This window comes from Suncus etruscus, chromosome 10 (genome assembly GCF_024139225.1).
Source record: "Suncus etruscus isolate mSunEtr1 chromosome 10, mSunEtr1.pri.cur, whole genome shotgun sequence".
Classification (NCBI taxonomy): Eukaryota; Metazoa; Chordata; class Mammalia; order Eulipotyphla; family Soricidae; genus Suncus; species Suncus etruscus.
Window position 1 is genome coordinate 82,663,602 of NC_064857.1, and position 19,794 is coordinate 82,683,395.

Consider the following 19,794-nt stretch of genomic DNA (forward strand, 5'->3'; position numbering starts at 1 on the left):
ATAAAAACATCCTTTCTAAACTAGAATACTCCTTATGTCACTTCCTTACTTTTTAGCTGGGAATTCTTTTCACCTGTAAGGACTAGTTCTTTTATATGTATATTCTAGGACTTGGTACCATTGTGTTGTTTCTCCTAAGGCTTTCTGCCTTTTGTTAGCACGGACATATTTTGCATACCAGAGACTTGTATATATTTTCCAACATAGAGAGTAAATTTGTCTCACGTTTATTGCAGACGTGGGTCCCCACACAATATATTTTGTGTGGTCTTATTATTTCATATTTCATATTCGGTCTCTTGTGTTGCCCATTTTCCTCTTGTAAAGGATTTGCTCCCCACTAGAGATGCTGAGACGCAAGATGCCTGCAGCATATTTCTCCCCCAGGGGACTGGAGAGATAGTTCAGTGGGTTGGGTGCTTGCCTTACAAAAAGCCAAACTGGCTTTAATCCCCAGCATCCCATATGATCCCTCAAGCATTGCAAGTAGTGGTCCCTGAACACAGAAATCAGGTGTAATTTCTAAGCAGAGTTGGGTAAGGCCCCAAAAGCACAACAAAAAATACATTATTAATGCTAATATTTTGGTTGACCTATTCCTGTTTTTAATAAACCAAATGAAATTTTAAACTGTTTTAATTCTAACATGGTTTCATAGTCAACCACAAAATCAGAAATCTCTATCATTCTCAGAGTATTAAGAGTGCTATTCAAAAAAGTTGGAGAACCACTGAGCTAATCTAACTCTCTCCCTCTATGTTTTGTTTGGGTTCAGTTTGGCATTTGAGCTGCAATCAACAGGGCTTCAGAGCAGCTCCCAGTTTTGTGCTTGAGGTAGGCCTTACAGTGCTATACCCTGAGACCTGGGAATTGAACCTGTGTCACCTGCATATAAAACACATGTTCCAGCATACTTAACCATCTCTCTGTCCTAAGATGAGGCTCTACAGCCCCTTCAGCCCCACCTAAGAGGTTCTGTCAAATTTTACTCTCCATTTGTTTTTTGCTGACCTCCATGATAAACTCCAGACTCTTGGAAAGCCCTATAGAGAGCTTGGCCATCAAGAACCTACAAGACTTTTATACAGCATCATGTCATCCATAAACAGTAAGGAAGTGATTAGTGATTTCTTCCTTTCCTGGTGAGATGCTCTTGTTATGTTTTCTTACCTAATTTCTGTGGCAAGTACTTCCAGTATTATATTGAATAGAAACGGTGAGAGTGGGCAATCCTGTCTTGTGCCAGATTATAGAGGAAAGGCTTTTAGTGTTTCCCAATTAAGTATAATGTTCGTTGTGGTCTTGCGATAAATGGCTTTGATTATATTGAGGAATGTTCCTTCAATTCCCTTCTTGTTGAGTTTTTATCATGAATGGATGCTGGCTCTTCAAATGCTTCCTCTGCCTCTATCATTGGACCATATGATTTTTATTTTTATTGATATGGTATATATAACTGTGCATCTCATGATAATTCAATAAAAATTTACTTTAAAAATAATCTACAGGGGGCCAGTGGGTAATCTTCTCAAACCTCCTCAATAGTGTAAGTCCCTGGAAAGCATCATCCAGCACCAGCACCCTTGCTGGGGGACCTAAGACAATGAAGCCCATCCTCACCCCAAATGAAAGCCCATCATTGGAGCAAAAGCTGCACAGACACCCTCATGGGAACTCTGGTCAGCCTTGAGGGGCAAAACCAGGCGTCCAGGCTGGCCTGTGGCCACTTTCCTCTGTCCACACAGCACTCACCGGGGGTGTGAGACGAGCCTGCGGTGCTGGGCTTCCAGGAGCTGCTGCTGCAGGAGGTATTGCTGGTGCAGGGCCTGAGGTAGGAAGGAGGGACCTGTGACGTCCTGGAACTGCAGGGCAGGCAGCGGGGTCAGCGGCTGGTGCAGGGCACCACTGTGCTGGTGGGCCGGGGCCATGTGGGCGCTGAGGCCCGGCTGCGACTGCACGGGGTGAGCCAGGGGGAAGTCGGGCGAGAGCTGCTGTGGCTGCGGGGGGCCCAGGTGGAAGTGGCGGCAGGAGGTAGCGTGAGGGTGCTGAGACCTTTGAAAGGGGGCACCTGGAGAGGCAAAGACAGAGAAGACGCTAGTAAGGCCTGGCCCCAGGCCCCCTTTCCCCCAGGCCTCACCCCTGGAAGGAGGGGAGCAGCCTGGCATTGGCATGACTCAAGTTCAAGTTCATTGGAGCCAAGCCACATCAGCCCTTTAGGGGCAGGTCACTATTACTACACTGTTATTGCATCATTAAGAGCCAACAACAGGCTCTGTCCATGTCAGCAGTGGAAACGTTTTTCAGTTCTGGGTAGATAAAGATTTGGTATTAAACTGGATCCTGTTTAAATTGGTTTATTGGCTTAGAAGTGGTAGGAATCTAATCCAGAGCCTGTGCTCTACCACTGAGCCACATTCCTGCCCTTGTATTTTTGAACTTTTTTCTTTCAATGCCAGGAATCAAACATACAAGAAAACAGCTCTGGCTCAGAGCTATATACTCTGCCTAGAAAGGAGCATTAAGATCCCTGAAAATGGTTGTTTTCTTAAATTGAACTCCTCCAATGCAGCCTCATTGATCCTAAGAAATTTCTGGGGTAGGTCTTAATCCTGGCATTGTTCAAGAAACTATATGTGGTGCCAGTGATTGCAAGGCATGCTCCTTATACTTTGTGATCTCTCTCTTTCTCTCCATCTTATTTGGGGGACCTGGTGGTGTCAGGGACAGAACCTGGGACTCCTATGTGACCACTATGTGCTCTAGTCCTTGAAGCTACCTTTGACAGCCTAGGAGGTGTGAGAAGGTTTCCCAGTGGGCCCCTGTAGATTATTTTTTAAAGTAAATTTTTAATTATTACTTTTTTCAGTATATATTATGTAGGGAAAAGAGAGAGGACCGGGATGCCCTAGAAACCCAGCTAGGATGCAGGTTCCTGGGAATCCTGATTTCCAGAGAGAGAACACAAAGTTCCCTTTACTGTGACAGCTGAAGAAAAGACTAAATCACACAAAAGAAAATTTCCTTCCATAATAATGAAACAATCATAATGATGCAGCAAAATCAAACATTACCAGGGATAGGTGGTGCTCAGGCTCCAGTGAATGAATTACTACTACTTGCCTAAATCAAAGGAGGGTTGATGACAAAGGAGCCCCAGGAACTCTCTCCAGAAGCAGAGTGCCGACCCACAGGAGTGCCAATAACCAGAGGAGGAAGTGCACAGACTGTGGCTCAGAGGACACTGCAAACTCGACCCAGCTGTTTCTGCCCAAATTCCACCAGACCCTAGAGCACCAAGAATCCTCCACATGTACCAGAAGTGATTCCTGAGCAGTGAGCCCTGAGAAATGCAGATGTTATCCCCAAACCAAAAGGTGTTCTCTTGAATATCTTCTTAAATAGAAGATTGGGTTTATGAAATAATAAGAAGCCCTTTTTAAAGAAAAGGCATTTGTTTAGAGAGTTTCTCAATTTGTGCTCTAGGGAGATCTATGGGGGTCTTAGCCAACCAACCCAGGAGCCTCAGTGATAGAGCCAACAGATGTGCAGTTGCTTAAGCCCTGGTGTGTCATGGACCATCACTGCCACCCTAGCAATGATTGAAGGCCTCCAAGGCCACACCTAGTAGTGCTCAAGAAACCATGTAGTCTAGGGTGTTAGCTCATTTTTGGTTAAGCACTAATGACCATGAGTTATCATCCCAACTCAACAAGAAGCTCTTTGAACACAAGCTTTGAGAACACGAGAGCTCCAAGAAATATAAAATGACCAAGAGGAGGCGAGGTGGGCGAGAGAGCTGAGGAGATCTGGATGGAAACCTCTTTGGGTCCCAAGTAGGGCGGGTAAGAGAGCTGAGGAGACCCGAACCCAACCAGAATGTCCCTGGTTCCCAGGCGAGGTGGGGGAGAGAGCTGAGGAGACCCGGTCCGGAACCTCGCTGGGTCCCAAGCGGGGTGGGTGAGAGAGCCGAGGAGAGCCGGACCCAACTGGAACGTCCCTGGGTCCCAGGCAGGGTGAGTGATCAAGGCTCAACTGCGCCCTCGATCACTGTGGCCAGGAGTGGAACTGCACTGGCTAGCAGGTGGGGGGGGGGGGTCGATGACCAGAATCGACTAAGGACAGGGGAAGGGCCAAATCTCAGAAGCCACACTCCAGAGAAGCGACCCAGCCCCACTTCCCAGTTGGCAAAAGCAGGCTGAAATCTGAAGGCACTGCACTCCAAGCCAAAACAATAAATGCAAAAAAAATATGTAAACTACGGAAGACTTTAACACCTGGGGAAATGGAGAGAATCCTAACAAATTTTCAAGTCAACCTAAACACACAGACCCAATAGATGAAAATCTAAAAGCAACCATGAGAAAAGAAATGCAAGCCATGGTAAAAGAAATGAAAGAATCACTCGCCAGCAAGTACAAGAAATCCATGGATGAACAAAACTACCAACTTAAAGAACTGTTGTAGAGCATGAGAGATTCCATACAAAGGAATTAAAAAATATATAATAAACCATAAAAAACCATATGAGCAGAATCACACAGTTGGAGAAGTGCATAGAAGAACTCGAAGAAAAACTGCAAACAAAAAATGACCAAGAAGCCAACAAGGAAATAAAAGGTAAAGCACTGAAAGGAAAAGTCCAGTATTTAATGAACAAAGACAAAAGAAATAATCTAAGAATGGTAGGTATACCAGAAGGGGAGGAAATAGGGAAAGGGGAAGAACAAGTAGTTAGGGAAATTATAGAAGAAAACTTTCCCACCCTCTGGAATAAGGTTTCAGTGTGAATCCAGGAAGTGAAAAGAGTCCCTAATAATATAGACCCTAATAAACCAACACTAAGACATAGTAATCCAAATGGGAAAAAAAACAGTGTTGAGAGTGCTCAGTAAAGTCAAATTTGAGCTGCCATATGATCCAGCAATTGCTCTCCTGGGTATCTATCCCCAAGTAGGAAGGACATTTATCCCAATGTATGTGTGCACCCCACTATTTATTGCTGCACTCAGTATAATAGCCAAGAGTTGAAACCAACCTCAATGTCCAACAACAGAGGATTGGATCATGAAGATGTGGTATTTATACACAATGGAATACTACATAGGAGTTAGAAATGATACAATCATAGACTTTGCAGCAATGTGGATGGATCTAGAAAATACTATGTTCAATGAAATAATCCAGAAGATGAAAGATAAACACAGAATGATATCACTATTTTTAAAGTACCTAGAATATACACCATATATACAGGTAATACTCCATGAACAAATAACAGAGTTGAACAGGATAGAAACTCCAAACACTGTAATTGTTAACATCTACTGAGGAGTAGTGTCCAAAACAAGTGGAAGAGGAACAACACAAAGCCTCAATTGCTCATTGTATATTTTGTTTGATAGTGCTCAGGAGTTACTCCTGGCTCTACGCTCAGAAATCACTCCTGGCAAGCTCAGGGGACCAGATGGGATGCCTGGATTCGAACCACTGTCCTTCTGCATGCAAGGCAATCACCTTACCTCCATGCTATCTCTTCGACCCCTGATATCTCTTTTTGTATTGTGGTGTTTCTCCACCCATTTTCAGCTTATTTGATTTTTACCCCATTTTATTGCTTTTTTTTCTGCAAACAGAACCACATAACTTGAACCATCTAGTTCTGCCTCTCAAATTGAGGGGGAAATAAAGGAGGTTACCAAGACCAAACAGTTGTATGATCACTAAGTAGTAAGCTAGACACAGAGGAAACCACTTATACTAGCAGCCTGGGGGGTAAGGATATGGGATGCAAGCTGGAACAGGGGTGAAGGGAGGACAACTTTGGTAAAGGGAATTCCCTTGATTCAATGTTAAAATGTACCTAAAACATCACTGTTAACATACGTAATCCACTTTGGTCAAAATAAAAATTATTAAAATAAAACAACTTTGAAAAAATGGGCAAGGGGACATCTTAACTTCAGCAGTGGAGTTAGAAGAGAAAACAGAAGAAATTTTCCATGAGCAGAACAAGAAGACAGGGAGACAGAAGGAAGAGGAGACACCAGGACTGGCTCAGCAGATTCCATGTTGGACAAGTGAAAGAAAAAAGTGACAGAAATAATCGAGAGGAAATGGTGAATAAAATTACATGCAGAAACTATTTTCCCGAACTGGACAGACCAACAAAATGATCACCAGCAAAATCATATAGGAGATAAAACTCCAGCCCAAAGTCTATAAAATATTCCACCCCATCCCACTCCACCCCCCCCCCAAAAAAAAGTACCAGCCCCAGACAGAAGTTCAGGATACAGAAAAATAGGAGCAATTTCAAGCGCAAAGTCAGGAGTTGGGAAAAAGTGAATCAGCTTCTTCCTGCAACTGCTGCAGCAGACAGAGACTTGCCACCTACAATGTGATGTTTAACCAGACTATCCAGTAAGAGCAAGATCAGAAGGCAGAGTCTCAAAAGAAGGAACCTTCTGGGCACCTTTTCTCAAATGGTGCCAATGACAACCAAGAAAGAGAAGCAAAGAAATAAGGGGTTCCCTCTAAATGTTGGGGTTTTCCCAAGCACACAGATAAGTAGGTTCCAGCTGACGGCAGCGCTCCAAAAGCTATGAGAGAGAATGAAAAAATCTAAGGTTACGAATAGATGTGGCCACATGAAAATAATACCTCCAGGGATTTTACATTTGAATAAAGAATGTGTTAAATGTGTCCTAGAAAGGAAGGCAACCCCCAAAAGTGAAGCAATGATTACCTCCCAGGAGAGGAAATGTGTGAGAATGGAATTATTATGCACTCCTTGCTTGAGTTGTGAGTGATATTGATATATTAGTAAGACAATGATGTAAAGAGCTACCAGAACAGGAAGAGACATTTTTTCCATAGAAGGAGAAAGTAGATTATTAACATTGGAAAACACTTTCATAGCAGTTTTAGAAATGTATAATATTTCAGGAAGTACATTCCCCAAAAAAGAGCTGAAGTGCTGGCTTCATATTGGCATGGAGGAAATGGGCAGCCACTTCTGCTAATACAAGTAACCTTACAATGCTATTCTGCACATTGCTAAATGTCAGTGAGAGGTTTTTTATTTTGCTGTTAAAATTAAGCCTTCGCAAAAGCAAATAAAATCAAAAGAGTTTCCAATGGACCTGGCACTAGCCAGGAAAGAATGATCTAGGGCTTACTTTAGAGAGAGTTCAAGTGGTTGAGCACATACCAGCATTTGTGAGACTCTGAGTTCCATCAAAAAATACTCTGAGTTCCAGAAAAAAAAAACCCTCCAGAGTATTTTTAGGAGGACACCCTCTATAAAAATGATTGAGAATCTTATTTCCCACAAACATCCTGAATCTGAAGGATTGTCTGCTATGAAGTCCAGTTTCCATGAGTCCAGGGACAATAGCACAAATAAAGAAACTTAAATTCTCTTCTTCCCTCACTGAACCACCTGCCATCATGAGGGTCAATGCAGCAGCAGGAAAATGGGGAAAAAAAGAAGGAAGAAAGGCTGCTGAGATGCTACAGAAATAGGTGAAAATAGGCATGAATTCAAAGGAAAGAAATGAGGTTAAAAGGGTATGTGATGTAAATTTTCTAAATCAGCACCTTCCCCAAACTTTACAGGAGTATTGGGGGGGGGGCGTTTTGATTTTTTTTCAATAAAATGCTAACAATAGAGCCAGAGAGACAGTACAAGAGTTAGTATACTTGCCTTGCACACATCCAACTCTAGTTCTATCCCCTACACCACACACAGTCCCCCAAGCACTGTCAGATGCAGGAGTAAGCTTTCAGCATCACTGGATGTGACCCTCCCAAGAGACATATTATTGATGTTAATAATGTGCTACATACCTTAATTAACTTAATATATACTATGCAAACTTAATATATAAATATTTCGTTTGATGGCCGGTAAGATAGCACAGGGAGTAGGGTGCTTTTTGTTGCAAGTGGCCAACTTGGGTTTGACCCTTGACATCCTATAGGTCTCCTGAGCCTGCTAGGAGTAATTTCTGAGAGCCAGGAGTCACCTCTGAGTGCCACTGGGTGTGGCTTAGAAGCAAAGAATCTGTTTTTATTTTGCCTGTTTTTGAGGTGCTTGACACCATTTCTTCACTTGTCCTCCTTCCACAACCCAGTGCCCTTTGCCCTGACACAGTGGTGGGTAACTTTTTTTTTTCAACTGAGCCAAATCTCACCAAAACCACGATTGAAATTTATTTTGAGAGCCACACACAGCGTGCACTGACAGAGGCTAGGAGCAGAGTCCTGACTCCTGGAGTGGCCTCCCGGCACACAGAAGAGCCGCATTAAAACTGTAAAGAGCTGCATGTAGCTGGTGAGCCTCGGCTTGCCGACCACTGCCCTGACAGAACAGTCCTGCCTGGACCACATGCTCAGGCATCACTTTGTTCTCAGGCTTCTCTGTCTCAGACAGAGCACCTCTGCAGGGAGATGCCAACTCCATTCACAGAGCAAAGTGTCTGGGCCAAGTTGCCTAACTCTGCTCTCCATGAAAACATGTCCGAGACTACCAGTCTGATAACTTCACCCTTCCGATCCTTTCACAAACCCCACAAGCCCAGCATGTGGGTGTCCTCATAAGCATCTCCATACAGAGACTAGCTTCAGCCCTGCTCACTGCCCAATGACTTTCCTGCCGTGGAAGGTCAACTCACCACACCTTCATCTCTCCAAGCCTCCATCTCTCCAAGCCCCCATCCCTCCATACCTTCATCTCTCCACACCACCATTTCCCTTTGCCGCCACAATTACGTCCCCCTGCCCACTGCCCCCTGAACCTCTCTGTGAGTTTCTACAGAATGCCTGGTCCCAACAATGCAGCTGAAAAGGAGGAGCCTCTGTCAGCTGTCTCTTTTCCACCCCCAGAAGCCCGAGCATCTCATGTCTTACTGTTTCTAAACCACACACACACACACACACACACACACACACACACAGCCGTGGGACACACACATACAGCCATGGGGCTGGTGCCTAGTGAATACTCAGATGGATGACCAGGGTGGGAGATGGACAGTGGCTGGGAAGAGTTGTATGCTGAAGTGGAGCAGGCAGGAGAGATACAGTGGGTAGGGGTAGGGGAGCTCTGGGTTTACAACCAACGTCATGGAGTCAGGCAGGGAAATCGGGTCACTCTCTCCAAGCACCTTCAGGAGTAGTCGCTACCCAGTAGTTTCTGGGGGTCCAGCAATAAGAAAATTGGCCCTCCCCCAAGGCCACTCCTGATATCTGCAACAACTATTTGCTGTTCCAGGAAATGGCGGCAGGGGGGCACCCTCTCTCCTCCGAGCAACTGGAGAAGAGAATGGTGGTGGAGGGATCAATGAACCCAGAACATTCCAGACAATTTCTACCTGCAAAGGCCTACCTTTCTGGGTCTCTTCATGACCTCCCCTGTCATTTCCATTTTGAAAGTAGATGCTTGGTCTCATAACTTTTATTTAGAAGGGGATAAAAATCAGGAGACCCCCAACTGGGGGTTGGGGACTTATTTGCCTTGTGTCCTGGGGGTTATGCGAAAACCAAAGACTCCAGATGCTTGTAAGGTAAAATATCTAGGCATAGACAAGGCAAGAATCAGTGATGTCTGATAGAGACTGAACATCCAAAAGGCCCTGTCAATCTTTCCCACAATCTTTCCCATTCGAGTCTCTCTTTCAGGGTAACCATATAAACTCCAGATGTCCCCAATTATGCTATGCATTTATCAGACTTCCCCAGGGCTGAGGGTCTAGCAGTGAAAAGATCCACTGGGGCTAAATAACAAGTTGGAGGGCTTGGAGAGAACACAAGCTCTTGAAAAAGCAAGCAAAGTATTGCAGGGCAAAAAGAGAGACAGAGAGAGAGAGAGAGAGAGAGAGAGAGAGAGAGAAAGCTGAAAGGATTGAGAGCAAGAAGTCCTCAGAGCACCCCAGGAGTGGCCTCCAAGCAGAGGGCTATGGATAGACCCTGAGTACTACCAAGTGTGGTTCCTAAACAAAACAAAAGCCACATTCGGTGTAAGATACAAAACTGTCTGTGGAGAGCTGGATAGATATTAGAGCCGGTAAGACTCTTGCCTTGCATGTGGCTGGTCTCATGGTAGATCCAGCACCAGATAAAGTTCCTTATGCTCCACTAGGAGGGATGCCTAAGCATAGAGCCAAGAACAAACTCTGAGCACAGCTGGGTGTGTTCCCCACACACCCCATTCCCCCATGGAGCAAAAGGAACACCAAGAACAAAGCAAATTGGTTTTGGAACCATGATGGCAAGCACGAACATGTCTGGTCCATTTGGACTTGATGCTGACTTGGTGGCCCTCAGCAGGCAGGTTGGGCAGGAGGCTTGTGTGAGAGACAGACAGGCCTGAGGACTGTAAAGTCTCGTCCTGCCCTGCCCTCCCCTTGTCCATTTGGCATTCATGGGACACAGAATGAAAGGCACATATTCCTGGAAGGTGACTGTCCAGGGTCTCAAAGAGTAGGGGACAGAGATCCCACAGCCTTAGGCAGGAAAGGCTGGGGAATGTAGAGGATTTGCTCAGGCCCAGAGTATAGTCAGTGATGGAGTCTAATCTCCAAACATTCACTGACCTTCATCTGGTCAGTAATGGCAGAGATTTGAGCCAATCTCTCCAGAAAATCAACTGTCATTTCTGCAGAAGTACTGATGTGAGTACCTGATGCAGCCATTGAAAGCTCTTTTTAGAATGTCACTTTGTCTCCAGAAGTTCCTTTTCACTGAGGATGTTCAGGCCAAAGTCAACACAATGCCAGACAAGGAGAGGAACCACAGGTCCATGCTGAGATACTGCCTATAAATCTGGTCAGAGCTATACCAACAGGGATAAAAGAACAAAAAGAAGAACTTCATGGGAAGGAGTAAAGCAAGACAGCAAGGAGGAGGGAGGCCCGAGTACTCAGGAACTGAGCCTGTAGAACCGAGACCAAGTGCAAATAGAAGCTTGACCTCACATGGCAAGGGTTCAAAGACAAATCCCTCATCCATTCAACCTGATGTCTCATCCCACTACTCTGATCAAGTTCAGAATGTTACCTTCTGGAGCCCAGAGAGATATCATGAAGGTAAGGTGTTTGCCTTGCATGCAGAAGGACAGTGGTTTGAATCCTGGCATTCTATATGGTTCCCCAAATCTGCCAGGAGCGATTTCTGAGCATAGCGCCAGAAGTAACACCTGAGTGCTGCTGGGTGTGAACCCAAAACAAACAAACAAACAAATGAAAGAATGTTACCTCCTGCATCTTTTGTGCCTCTCAATGGTCTATATTCACTTCTCCAGCCCAGGACTTGAGGCCTATCAGGCTACATAAAGCATCTTTTGAGTCCACCCATAGACTGGGTACTTGAGAAAGTGAATCCACAAAGGTGGGAAACAGGCAATCAGATATCTGATATGTATGTCATGAGCTAACTACTTGACCCAAGCCCACTAAGTTGGGGTTAGGAAAATGGATAAGAGCCCAGTATCAGCTCCACCCCTATACTGCTTTTCCTGGCTCCTTCCCCCCTCCAAATAACTGACTGAACTGCTTTTGCACCTGCTGATAGACCCCAAGAGGCCTCTTCCCTGACTCAGCTCTTTGAGTGCCCAGATGATGTCTTTCCTCCCTCCCCACCACTGGTTCCCCAGCCAACAGGAGGATGCAAGGGGTTGGAGAGAAAATGAACTGCCCAGAGGGATTCTTACGGCCAATAGCAGCATGGTGAATACTTCCCCAGAGCCAGGCTTTGATCTCTAATAAAAAGCTCAGCTTCTTCCAAGGATATGTGTTCTTGCCTGCTTTTCTACTGAAGCAAGGACACTTCCTAGCACATGGATGCCTACTGGCTTTTTAATATCTAACACTCACCTCTCAGCCAGGAGCAAAGGGCCACTTTGAGCTCAGTTGCTCTCACAGGCTAGATGGATGGGTGGATCGATGATGAATGGATAGCAATGACTGAAAATGATTGGCTGAACACATAGTTGGTTGAGCAGTGTGTAGGTGTGTAAAGAGACAAATCCCAGTTCTAGAGCTTTAGTATATTTGCCTGGTGAACAATAAAAAGGCACACAGGAAGGGTAGAAGGAGGCATTGCTAGTGCATTGCTAGTGCATTCATGAGTTTAAGGATCCAATCTCAAGTTCTATGTAGACTAGAGTGGCCAAGCATATGTCATAGTCAGTGTGAAACCCAACAACTAGCCCAGAAGCAACAGTTTCATAGCTGGCATAGGAACAGCTTCGTACCATTCTTGTCCTGGCAAGAGGAGTCTGCACAGGTTGTAGCATTAATTTGCATCTGTTAACCAGAAATTCCTCTTGGGTCTAGGCTCATCTTTCCTTATTCCTGATAAAGAAACAAGTATATTGAAACACACAACTCCCAATCCCAACTGCTTTCACAGGAGCCAGGGGAGTTATTGCAGGAGGTCCCCAGCAGCATTAGGATGCCCAAGAGTTCAGAAAGCCACTCCAGGTGACCATGAGGTTTGCAGAACGTATTGTGCAAGTTGTCCCTGAAGGTCAGCTCTGCAGGGATCCCAGCTAGCCAGAGCCATGATGCTGACCTGTGTGGCCAGGTAATAGTTTAGGGAAGACACAGGTGGCAGCTCACCTCATGCACAGCTAAGCTTCAGATCACACTCAGAATCAGCAATAAACCTAGGCCTAGGAGTAGGGGGGCCTACCAGAAACCAGATAGCAGCCTCAGGTTGGTGGCATGTTTGAGGGGCTCAGAGTCAATTAAATGGACTCCCAATTGCTCAAGGGTACCCAGGATCTAGCACTTTGTTGTGTGTTTTGGTATGTCTGTAAAAAATGTGGTGGGACACGAGTGGGTTGGAATATGAAAGAAGACAGTGGACAGAGAGAAGCTGAGATACTGAGAAGCAGGAACAAGGGGAGAAGGAGGTAGATCCCAGCCTCGTAGCCATCAAGACAACCCCTATCACTCGAGTCTCCTCAAGTAACTATCTCTGCTTCTCAGCTGTCCTTACCTTGGCCTGTGCTGTGTCCTGCCCCAGCAGATGGGCTCCAGAGGCATCCCTATCTGCTCAGCTCAGCGCCCAGCATCCTGCAGTGTCATGACTTTGGCCTACTGATTTTTCACAATGCTCACCCCAATTGGACCAAGAGTCTCTGCAGGCTGAGACTGTGCCCACATCCAGGGACAAGAACATCAAGAAGTCCCCAGAGAAGCAGCTGGATTATCCCATTCTCTAGCTCTAGACTCCATGAAAATGAGCATAAAATGTCTTACCTAGCTACATGATAGGTGAATGGCAAAAACCACCTCCAAGGTACATCCCAGAAGTACAAAATCCCCCCTTATCACACACATACATGATCAGAGGGTCACACATACACATATACACTACATGTACAGGCTCACACATACAAACACATAGGTGTTAGTCCAGGAAAGGCTGCAGAAAGGGCAGACAGAGAATACCTCCTTCTGCCCCAGCCTCAAACGGCTTGTAGGGAAATGTCAGGCAGTAAACACAGTCACAGCACTGAGGCACAGGCATGCCTGGCTGTCATCCCACCTTGGGCTATGCCCAGGCCTATGAGAGAGCCACAAGCCACTAATGACATATCCCCCGAGCCAAAACTTGCCAGGAAGGGAGAAAGCAATGTTGGGGCAAGGCCCTCTGTTGCCCTGCCCTTATGCAAGTGCCCTCAAGATAGCCCACTCTGAGCCTCTAATATTTATTGAGCTGGTAAGATAGGATGTCTGCAGATGGGAAAATCATGGAGATGCCAAATGAAGTGACAAGGCTGGCAGAGGAAGAAACATGTTCCCCTTTCCACATTGTCCCCCAGTGTGGGCCCAAAGATAGTAGCTGACTCTAGTAGCTTTGAATTTGGAACTTGCCTTTTCCTGTCTCTGGACACTATCAATTATGTGCATGTTAGGTACTGTTTTGGGTGTTCTGGACATCACTGGCCCAAAACACTGAAATTTCTTGTCCTCCTGGTACCTCTCTGTCTAGTGTGATCCCCACAGGTGACTGTCCAGACTGAGAAATAATGCAACTCCAACCTGATATTGGCTGCCTACAGGAAATATACAAGGCTTTGAAAACCAGGCATCAACCAAAGCATGTCCCCCAACCCAACTCAATTCCCAGCACTATATGGTCCCTGAACAACAGTACTCTGGAGGTTCTCAACACCATCATGCTGCAGGCATCCTGAATCTCAGCAATTCTAGTGTGTTGTAGTCCTTCACGAGAAGAAAGTGGGAGCATGAGCGACCGAATAGAATAATATTGCAAAAATGATTACCACACACAAAGTATGGGGACTCACGTCTGACAAGCGTGTGACAAGTTTAATTGTTTGAGCAGGGGAATTTATAGGGGTAAAATTAGCCATAGGTGAAGAATAATTATAATTACAAAGCAAAGTACAATAGTAATAATACCTAGGCTATGGGTGTGACTATAAAAATTCTATGTTACAAAGGAGAAGGTTACAACTCAAGGCAACTCTATGGAAGCTTACTTTAAATCAAAATTAGGAGTAGAAGGGAGTAGAAAATATCTAGGAACTTAATCTTTTTTTTTTTTTTTTGGTTTTTGGGCCACACCTGGCAGTGCTCAGGGGTCACTCCTGGCTGTCTGCTCAGAAATAGCTCCTGGCAGGCACGGGGGACCATATGGGACACCGGGATTCTCGGCTGCTTGAAAGGCAGCTATCTCGGGGCCGGGTAGGTGGCGCTAGAGGTAAGGTGTCTGCCTTGCAAGCGCTAGCCAAGGAAGGACCGTGGTTCGATCCCCCGGCGTCCCATATGGTCCCCCCAAGCCAGAGGCGATTTCTGAGCACATAGCCAGGAGTAACCCCTGAGCGTCAAACGGGTGTGGCCCAAAAACCAAAAAAAAAAAAAAAAGAGAAAAAAAAAAAAAAAAAAGAAAGGCAGCTATCTCTCCGGGCCCCTAGGAACTTAATCTTTACTGGGCTGGACTCTATTGTTTTAGAGGTTAAGTAAAGGAAGGAGTCAAATCCCCTAAAATGTGTTTCCTTATTTCTAAACGAGAGTCAATAGTCAACAGCCAGGATCTGCATTTTGGTTACGCCCTTGATTACCAGAAAATGCAACTGCAAGGACATATTTGAAAAAGAGAGAAAAAGTATTGTCTTTGCTTTTAGAGCTGGCTATTATCCAGAAAAGGGGTTCTCAAATAATCTTTGGTGCTGGAAATTCTGAGCCAAATTATTTGATAGAAGCCACAATTAGGGGCCGGAGAGATAGCATGGAGGTAAGGCGTTTGCCTTTCATGCAGGAGGTCATCGGTTCGAATCCCGGCGCCCCATATGGTCCCCTGTGCCTGCCAGGAGCAATTTCTGAGCCTGGAGCCAGGAATAACCCCTGAGCACTGCCAGGTGTGACCCAAAAACCAAAAAAAAAAAAAAAGAAGCCACAATTATTCCTGAGATTTACAAAGGAGAGATAGCCAAATAATGACTGAAAATGTAATGCCAAGAATCTCTTCGGAAATTCCTCAAATATCCATGCAGGGGAAAAAGGCGTCCACAGCGGGCCTTTTGAGGAATCCCATAGGGGTTATTTTAGTTCTCCCCACCAGGAAAATCTGAGGATACATCTGGTGGGCTGAGCTCCCCTAAAAGTTTATGTATGCCATGGCACCATCAGATTGACTCTGGGGATTCCCACACTGCGGGGCCCAAAAAGCATCACATCTTTCAAGACTTTGCACTGAATGGAGTGTCCAATTGTCTGATAATCACTAGTGGGGTCCCACACTTCCCTTTCAAACAATCCCCCCTTTAAAGTATTAAGCTGTGTATGAGAAAATGTCTTTTCACATGTGGGGGACGGGTTTGGGCCATACCCAGCTGTAATTGAGGCTACTCCTGGGTCTGAGCTCAGGGATCAATTCCTGGAGGTGCTTGGGTGGATCAAACCAGGGTCAGTTGCATGTAAGACAAGTGACTTATCTCTTGGACTACCTCTAAGATCCAAAGAAAATGTCTTTTTTTTTATGGTGATAATGATAGTGATGAATTGTAGAGAAGAGAGACACAAGACAGATGAGAAAATAAAAACGTTCCATTTAGGGTCCCAATCAAACCTTAACTAGAGATGATGACTTTTGCCAGGGTTGAAGGATTGAGCTTGTCTACGCAGCCCAATTTTCCAGGAGCTCAGAACTTCCCAAAAAAGGCCCTGGCAGGGTACATGCCTGGCTGCTGGAGGGATCCCAGGAAGTCTGTATGGTTGGTGTAGACAGAGAGTACAAAGAAAAGGGATCTAGCTACTGGGAGTGCTAGAAAACTGGAGATTATAAAGGGTCACATTTCACTCAGAACGAGATTCATAGCCAAAATGGGATATCTAAAAGATCTGACTGAGTTTGTCCTGGCTGCTTTGTGAAAGCAGGGGATGAAGACAAGGGAAGATGCAGGAGCCAAGGACGAGACCAGGTTTCTTGGGCCAGTGTAGAAATTAGGCATAGGAAGGAAACAGTGGTAGGAACCAGGGTAGCTGTTCAACATAGAGTTGACTAGCTCGGTAGATGGAATGAAAGAGTTTCTTCTTTTTAACAGAAGACAAGGAGAATCCCACTTTATTATCCTGAGCTACTAGGAAGGTATATAGCTAACAGTTTGCTAAAGCCCCAATTCCTTCCAAATCTAAGATCAATGTCCTGGCTAAGGCCACCTGAGACCAGTCTGTCCAAGCCAACTGTAGACATCTGAATCAGCCCAGATAAGACCAAATTAACTTCCTACACCAATCCAAATCCTCATCCCTTGATCTGTGAGCTGAATAAGTGCTTGTTTGGTTTTTGTTTTGTTTTGTTTTATGCCAAGCTTTGGAGTGGTTGCTTTGCTAAAAAGGTAAATGGGCACTTATGCTGTTTTCATTTACCGAGATAGACTCATTTTTGAACTATCCCATAATTAATTTGAATGTAAAATAAAATCTCAATTAAAAATAAAACCGTAAAAAGTAAAAATAAATGGGGCTGGAGAGATAGCACAGTGGTGTTTGCCTTGCAAGCAACCAATCCAGGACCTAAGGTGGTTGGTTCAAACCCTGGTGTCCCATATGGTCCCTCGTGCCTGCCAGGAGCTATTTTGGAGTAGATAGCCAGGAGTAATCCCTGAACACCACCATGTGTGGCCCCCCCAAAAAAACAAAAACAAAAAATAATAAATTAATAAAAGAACCACCATTTGAAGAACAAAAAATAATAAAATAAAATCTTGTATTGATCTATGTAACATACAAAGCACCCTCAGGAAAGGACTGGATATAATCTGGGTGACTAGTGTGCTGTGATGGAAGGATGAAAGGATGGATGGATGGATGGGTGGTTGAATGAATGAAATGACTGGCTTGCTTGTGGCTGACTATAAGGATGAATGGATGATTAGCTGGCTGGCTGGGTTGGAAGATAAGTGAGAGATAGATGGTTATTGGATTAATAGTATAGGGGTAAATAGTAGGCGAAGGAGGATGGATAGATGAACAGATATTGGATGGATGGATGTATGGATGGATGGATGTATGGATGGATGGATGATGGATGGGTGAATGGGCAAAGAAATGGGTAGATAGGTAGATGGTGGGTTGATGGATGGATGGATAGAATTGTATGAATGGATGATGAATTACATTGGCTACCTAAGCATAAGCCAGATCACTAAGTCATCCTTCCCTTAACAAAGTCAAAAAAACTAAATGCCTCTTTGCTGTCTTCCCCCTTTTGTTTCCTCTAGTCTAGAGCTTGCAGTGGAAACTTGATTTCCTAGAGCTTTCTTCACGATAAAGGCAGAGGGTGGAAACTATCAAGCCATGTGTTTCCTTGAGAACTGGAAGCTCTGATTTTCATTCTCAGGGAATTTTTTTTCTTTTTTTGGGGGGGTCACACCCATCAGTTCCCAGGGGTTACTCCTGGCTCTATGCTCAGAAATCGCTCCTGGCAGGCTCTGGGGACCATATGGGATGCCAGGATTTGAACCATTGTCCTTCTGCATGCAGGGCAAATGCCCTACCTCTATGTCATCTCTCAGGCCCCTCCTTCTCAGTTTTGACCTCCCACACTTAACCTTTTCCCAGTTTTGCTGGCAAATCGACAAATCAATTGCAAGTTTTTCTTCCTCCCCATCCCCATATGTTAATTAGCAGTGCAAATGCCAACAACAGAGTCAAAAGGCAGAGGACCATCTCAGCCTAAGTAACAAGCTGGAGCAGTGCTCCGCAAACTGACTCCTTCTTCCAAGTAAGCATCACCACCCCAGCAATGATTTTCTGCCTTCCTGCTTCTGTCACTCCCACCTGTAGGACTTGGGACCCATCAAGAGCTCCACTCCAGACCCTGTGATATAACAAGTCATCTCCTGCAGAACTCTCCCCAAATTCAGCACTACTTTCAAGTTTAGTAAAGTTGGGAAAAATAGGAAAGTTCTTATTTTAGAGATTAAAAAAAAACAGGTTTAGTGAGTTTTACTGACATCCCTTGAACTTGGAAAATTTGGAGCCAGTTTTCTGGGTGCAGGCCCGACTTTCACTGTCCATGCCATTGAAGCAGGTTATCAGGAGAGGACCAACAGAGGAGGGACCCTTCAGCATACAACCTTGTACAGATCTAGGAGGACTACCAAACTCTAGCTAAACTCCTCTAGGCTCAGGAGAGGAGGCAACTTGAAAAGACCTTAGGGCTTTCTCCTAATCCTAAGCATTCCCTGTGCTTTTATTAGAGCCCCAGGACAGCTCTGGAAATATTGGGAGTCTCACTAAGCCAGGAAGAAAAGCCCATTTGACCAGGTTCTCTGGAGGTTTTGCTAAACCAGGCCTCTTTCATTCACATAGTCTCTCCATTGCCCCAACTCCTCTCCTACTTTCTTTGCACCTGGACAAGGGACTCTTGTGAAGGCATATAGGACATCTGGGCCTGAATATCACATTCTACTCAAAGGCCTGATATGGTCTATCAGGCCCTCCTGGGACTGAGCTACACCCAGTCCTTATTTGCCAGAAGTACCTGCTCCATACACAACATGACAAATACATATGTGGTATCTCTTTCCTCAAAGAAGTTGGTGGATAATAAATGTCTAGAAAACCAGGCAAACTGCCTTAAGCCTAAACTTGGTTTCTCCCAGGTACTGCAGCTCAAGGCCAGTGATCTAGACCTTCTCCACCTCAGTTTCCCAGCCTGCCATGCTGGTATTCAGACCATCTCTCCCAGCAGCATGGGTGTGAATTCAGAGCCAACATGTGGGGAAGCAGGGGAGTAAGATGTTATGAAAACTGCCCAGGAATGCTTGTCTATAGGCCTGTTTCTGTATGTTACCACAGGTATTTATATCCAATAAACCTGGAGAAACTGTGATGGTTTGGATGAACCTGTGTGACCTGGATTTCCCTCATGTGCTGCAGAAGCAAAAATGCAGATGGTTTCTGGAAGGCTCTGACTGTGTTTGCTCTTTGGGCGGACAACGGGAAGGGAATGCTGTGTTTATAGCTTCTTTTCATACCACATGGATCGTGCACATAAGCTTGTTGTTTTCTAAAATAAAAAAAATTTTAAAGCACAGTCATCTTAATAAAGCTATAGCAAACGAAGATTGGAAAATGGCAGGACATCCCAGACCCTTGCCCTCTCCAGCCTGCTCTCAGAAGCCTGTAGCCCACTCCAGCTTCTCTATCCAATTAAAGATGAGCAATCTAAGAAACACTTGGCTAGATCAGCCATCCCAGGTTCAGGCCAACAAAAGATGGTAGGGGTTTCTAGAAGTTCTAGGGATTCAAA

The 19,794-nt window shown here is 45.1% G+C and overlaps 2 protein-coding genes across 2 annotated transcripts in view; one reads left to right on the forward strand and one right to left on the reverse strand.

Moving 5' to 3' along the window:
- ATP5F1A (ATP synthase F1 subunit alpha) overlaps positions 1–19,794 on the forward strand; it is a 521,274-nt gene that overhangs the window by 131,946 nt on the left and 369,534 nt on the right. The gene's annotated exons all lie outside the window — the stretch shown is intronic.
- LOC126020102 (E3 ubiquitin-protein ligase RNF165-like) overlaps positions 1–19,794 on the reverse strand; it is a 205,977-nt gene that overhangs the window by 33,398 nt on the left and 152,785 nt on the right. The window contains exon 2 of the mRNA XM_049781582.1: positions 1,753–2,068. Within this exon, the coding sequence (XP_049637539.1) occupies positions 1,753–1,928 (176 nt within the window). The 5' untranslated portion in view covers positions 1,929–2,068. The remainder of the gene's footprint in view (positions 1–1,752; positions 2,069–19,794) is intronic.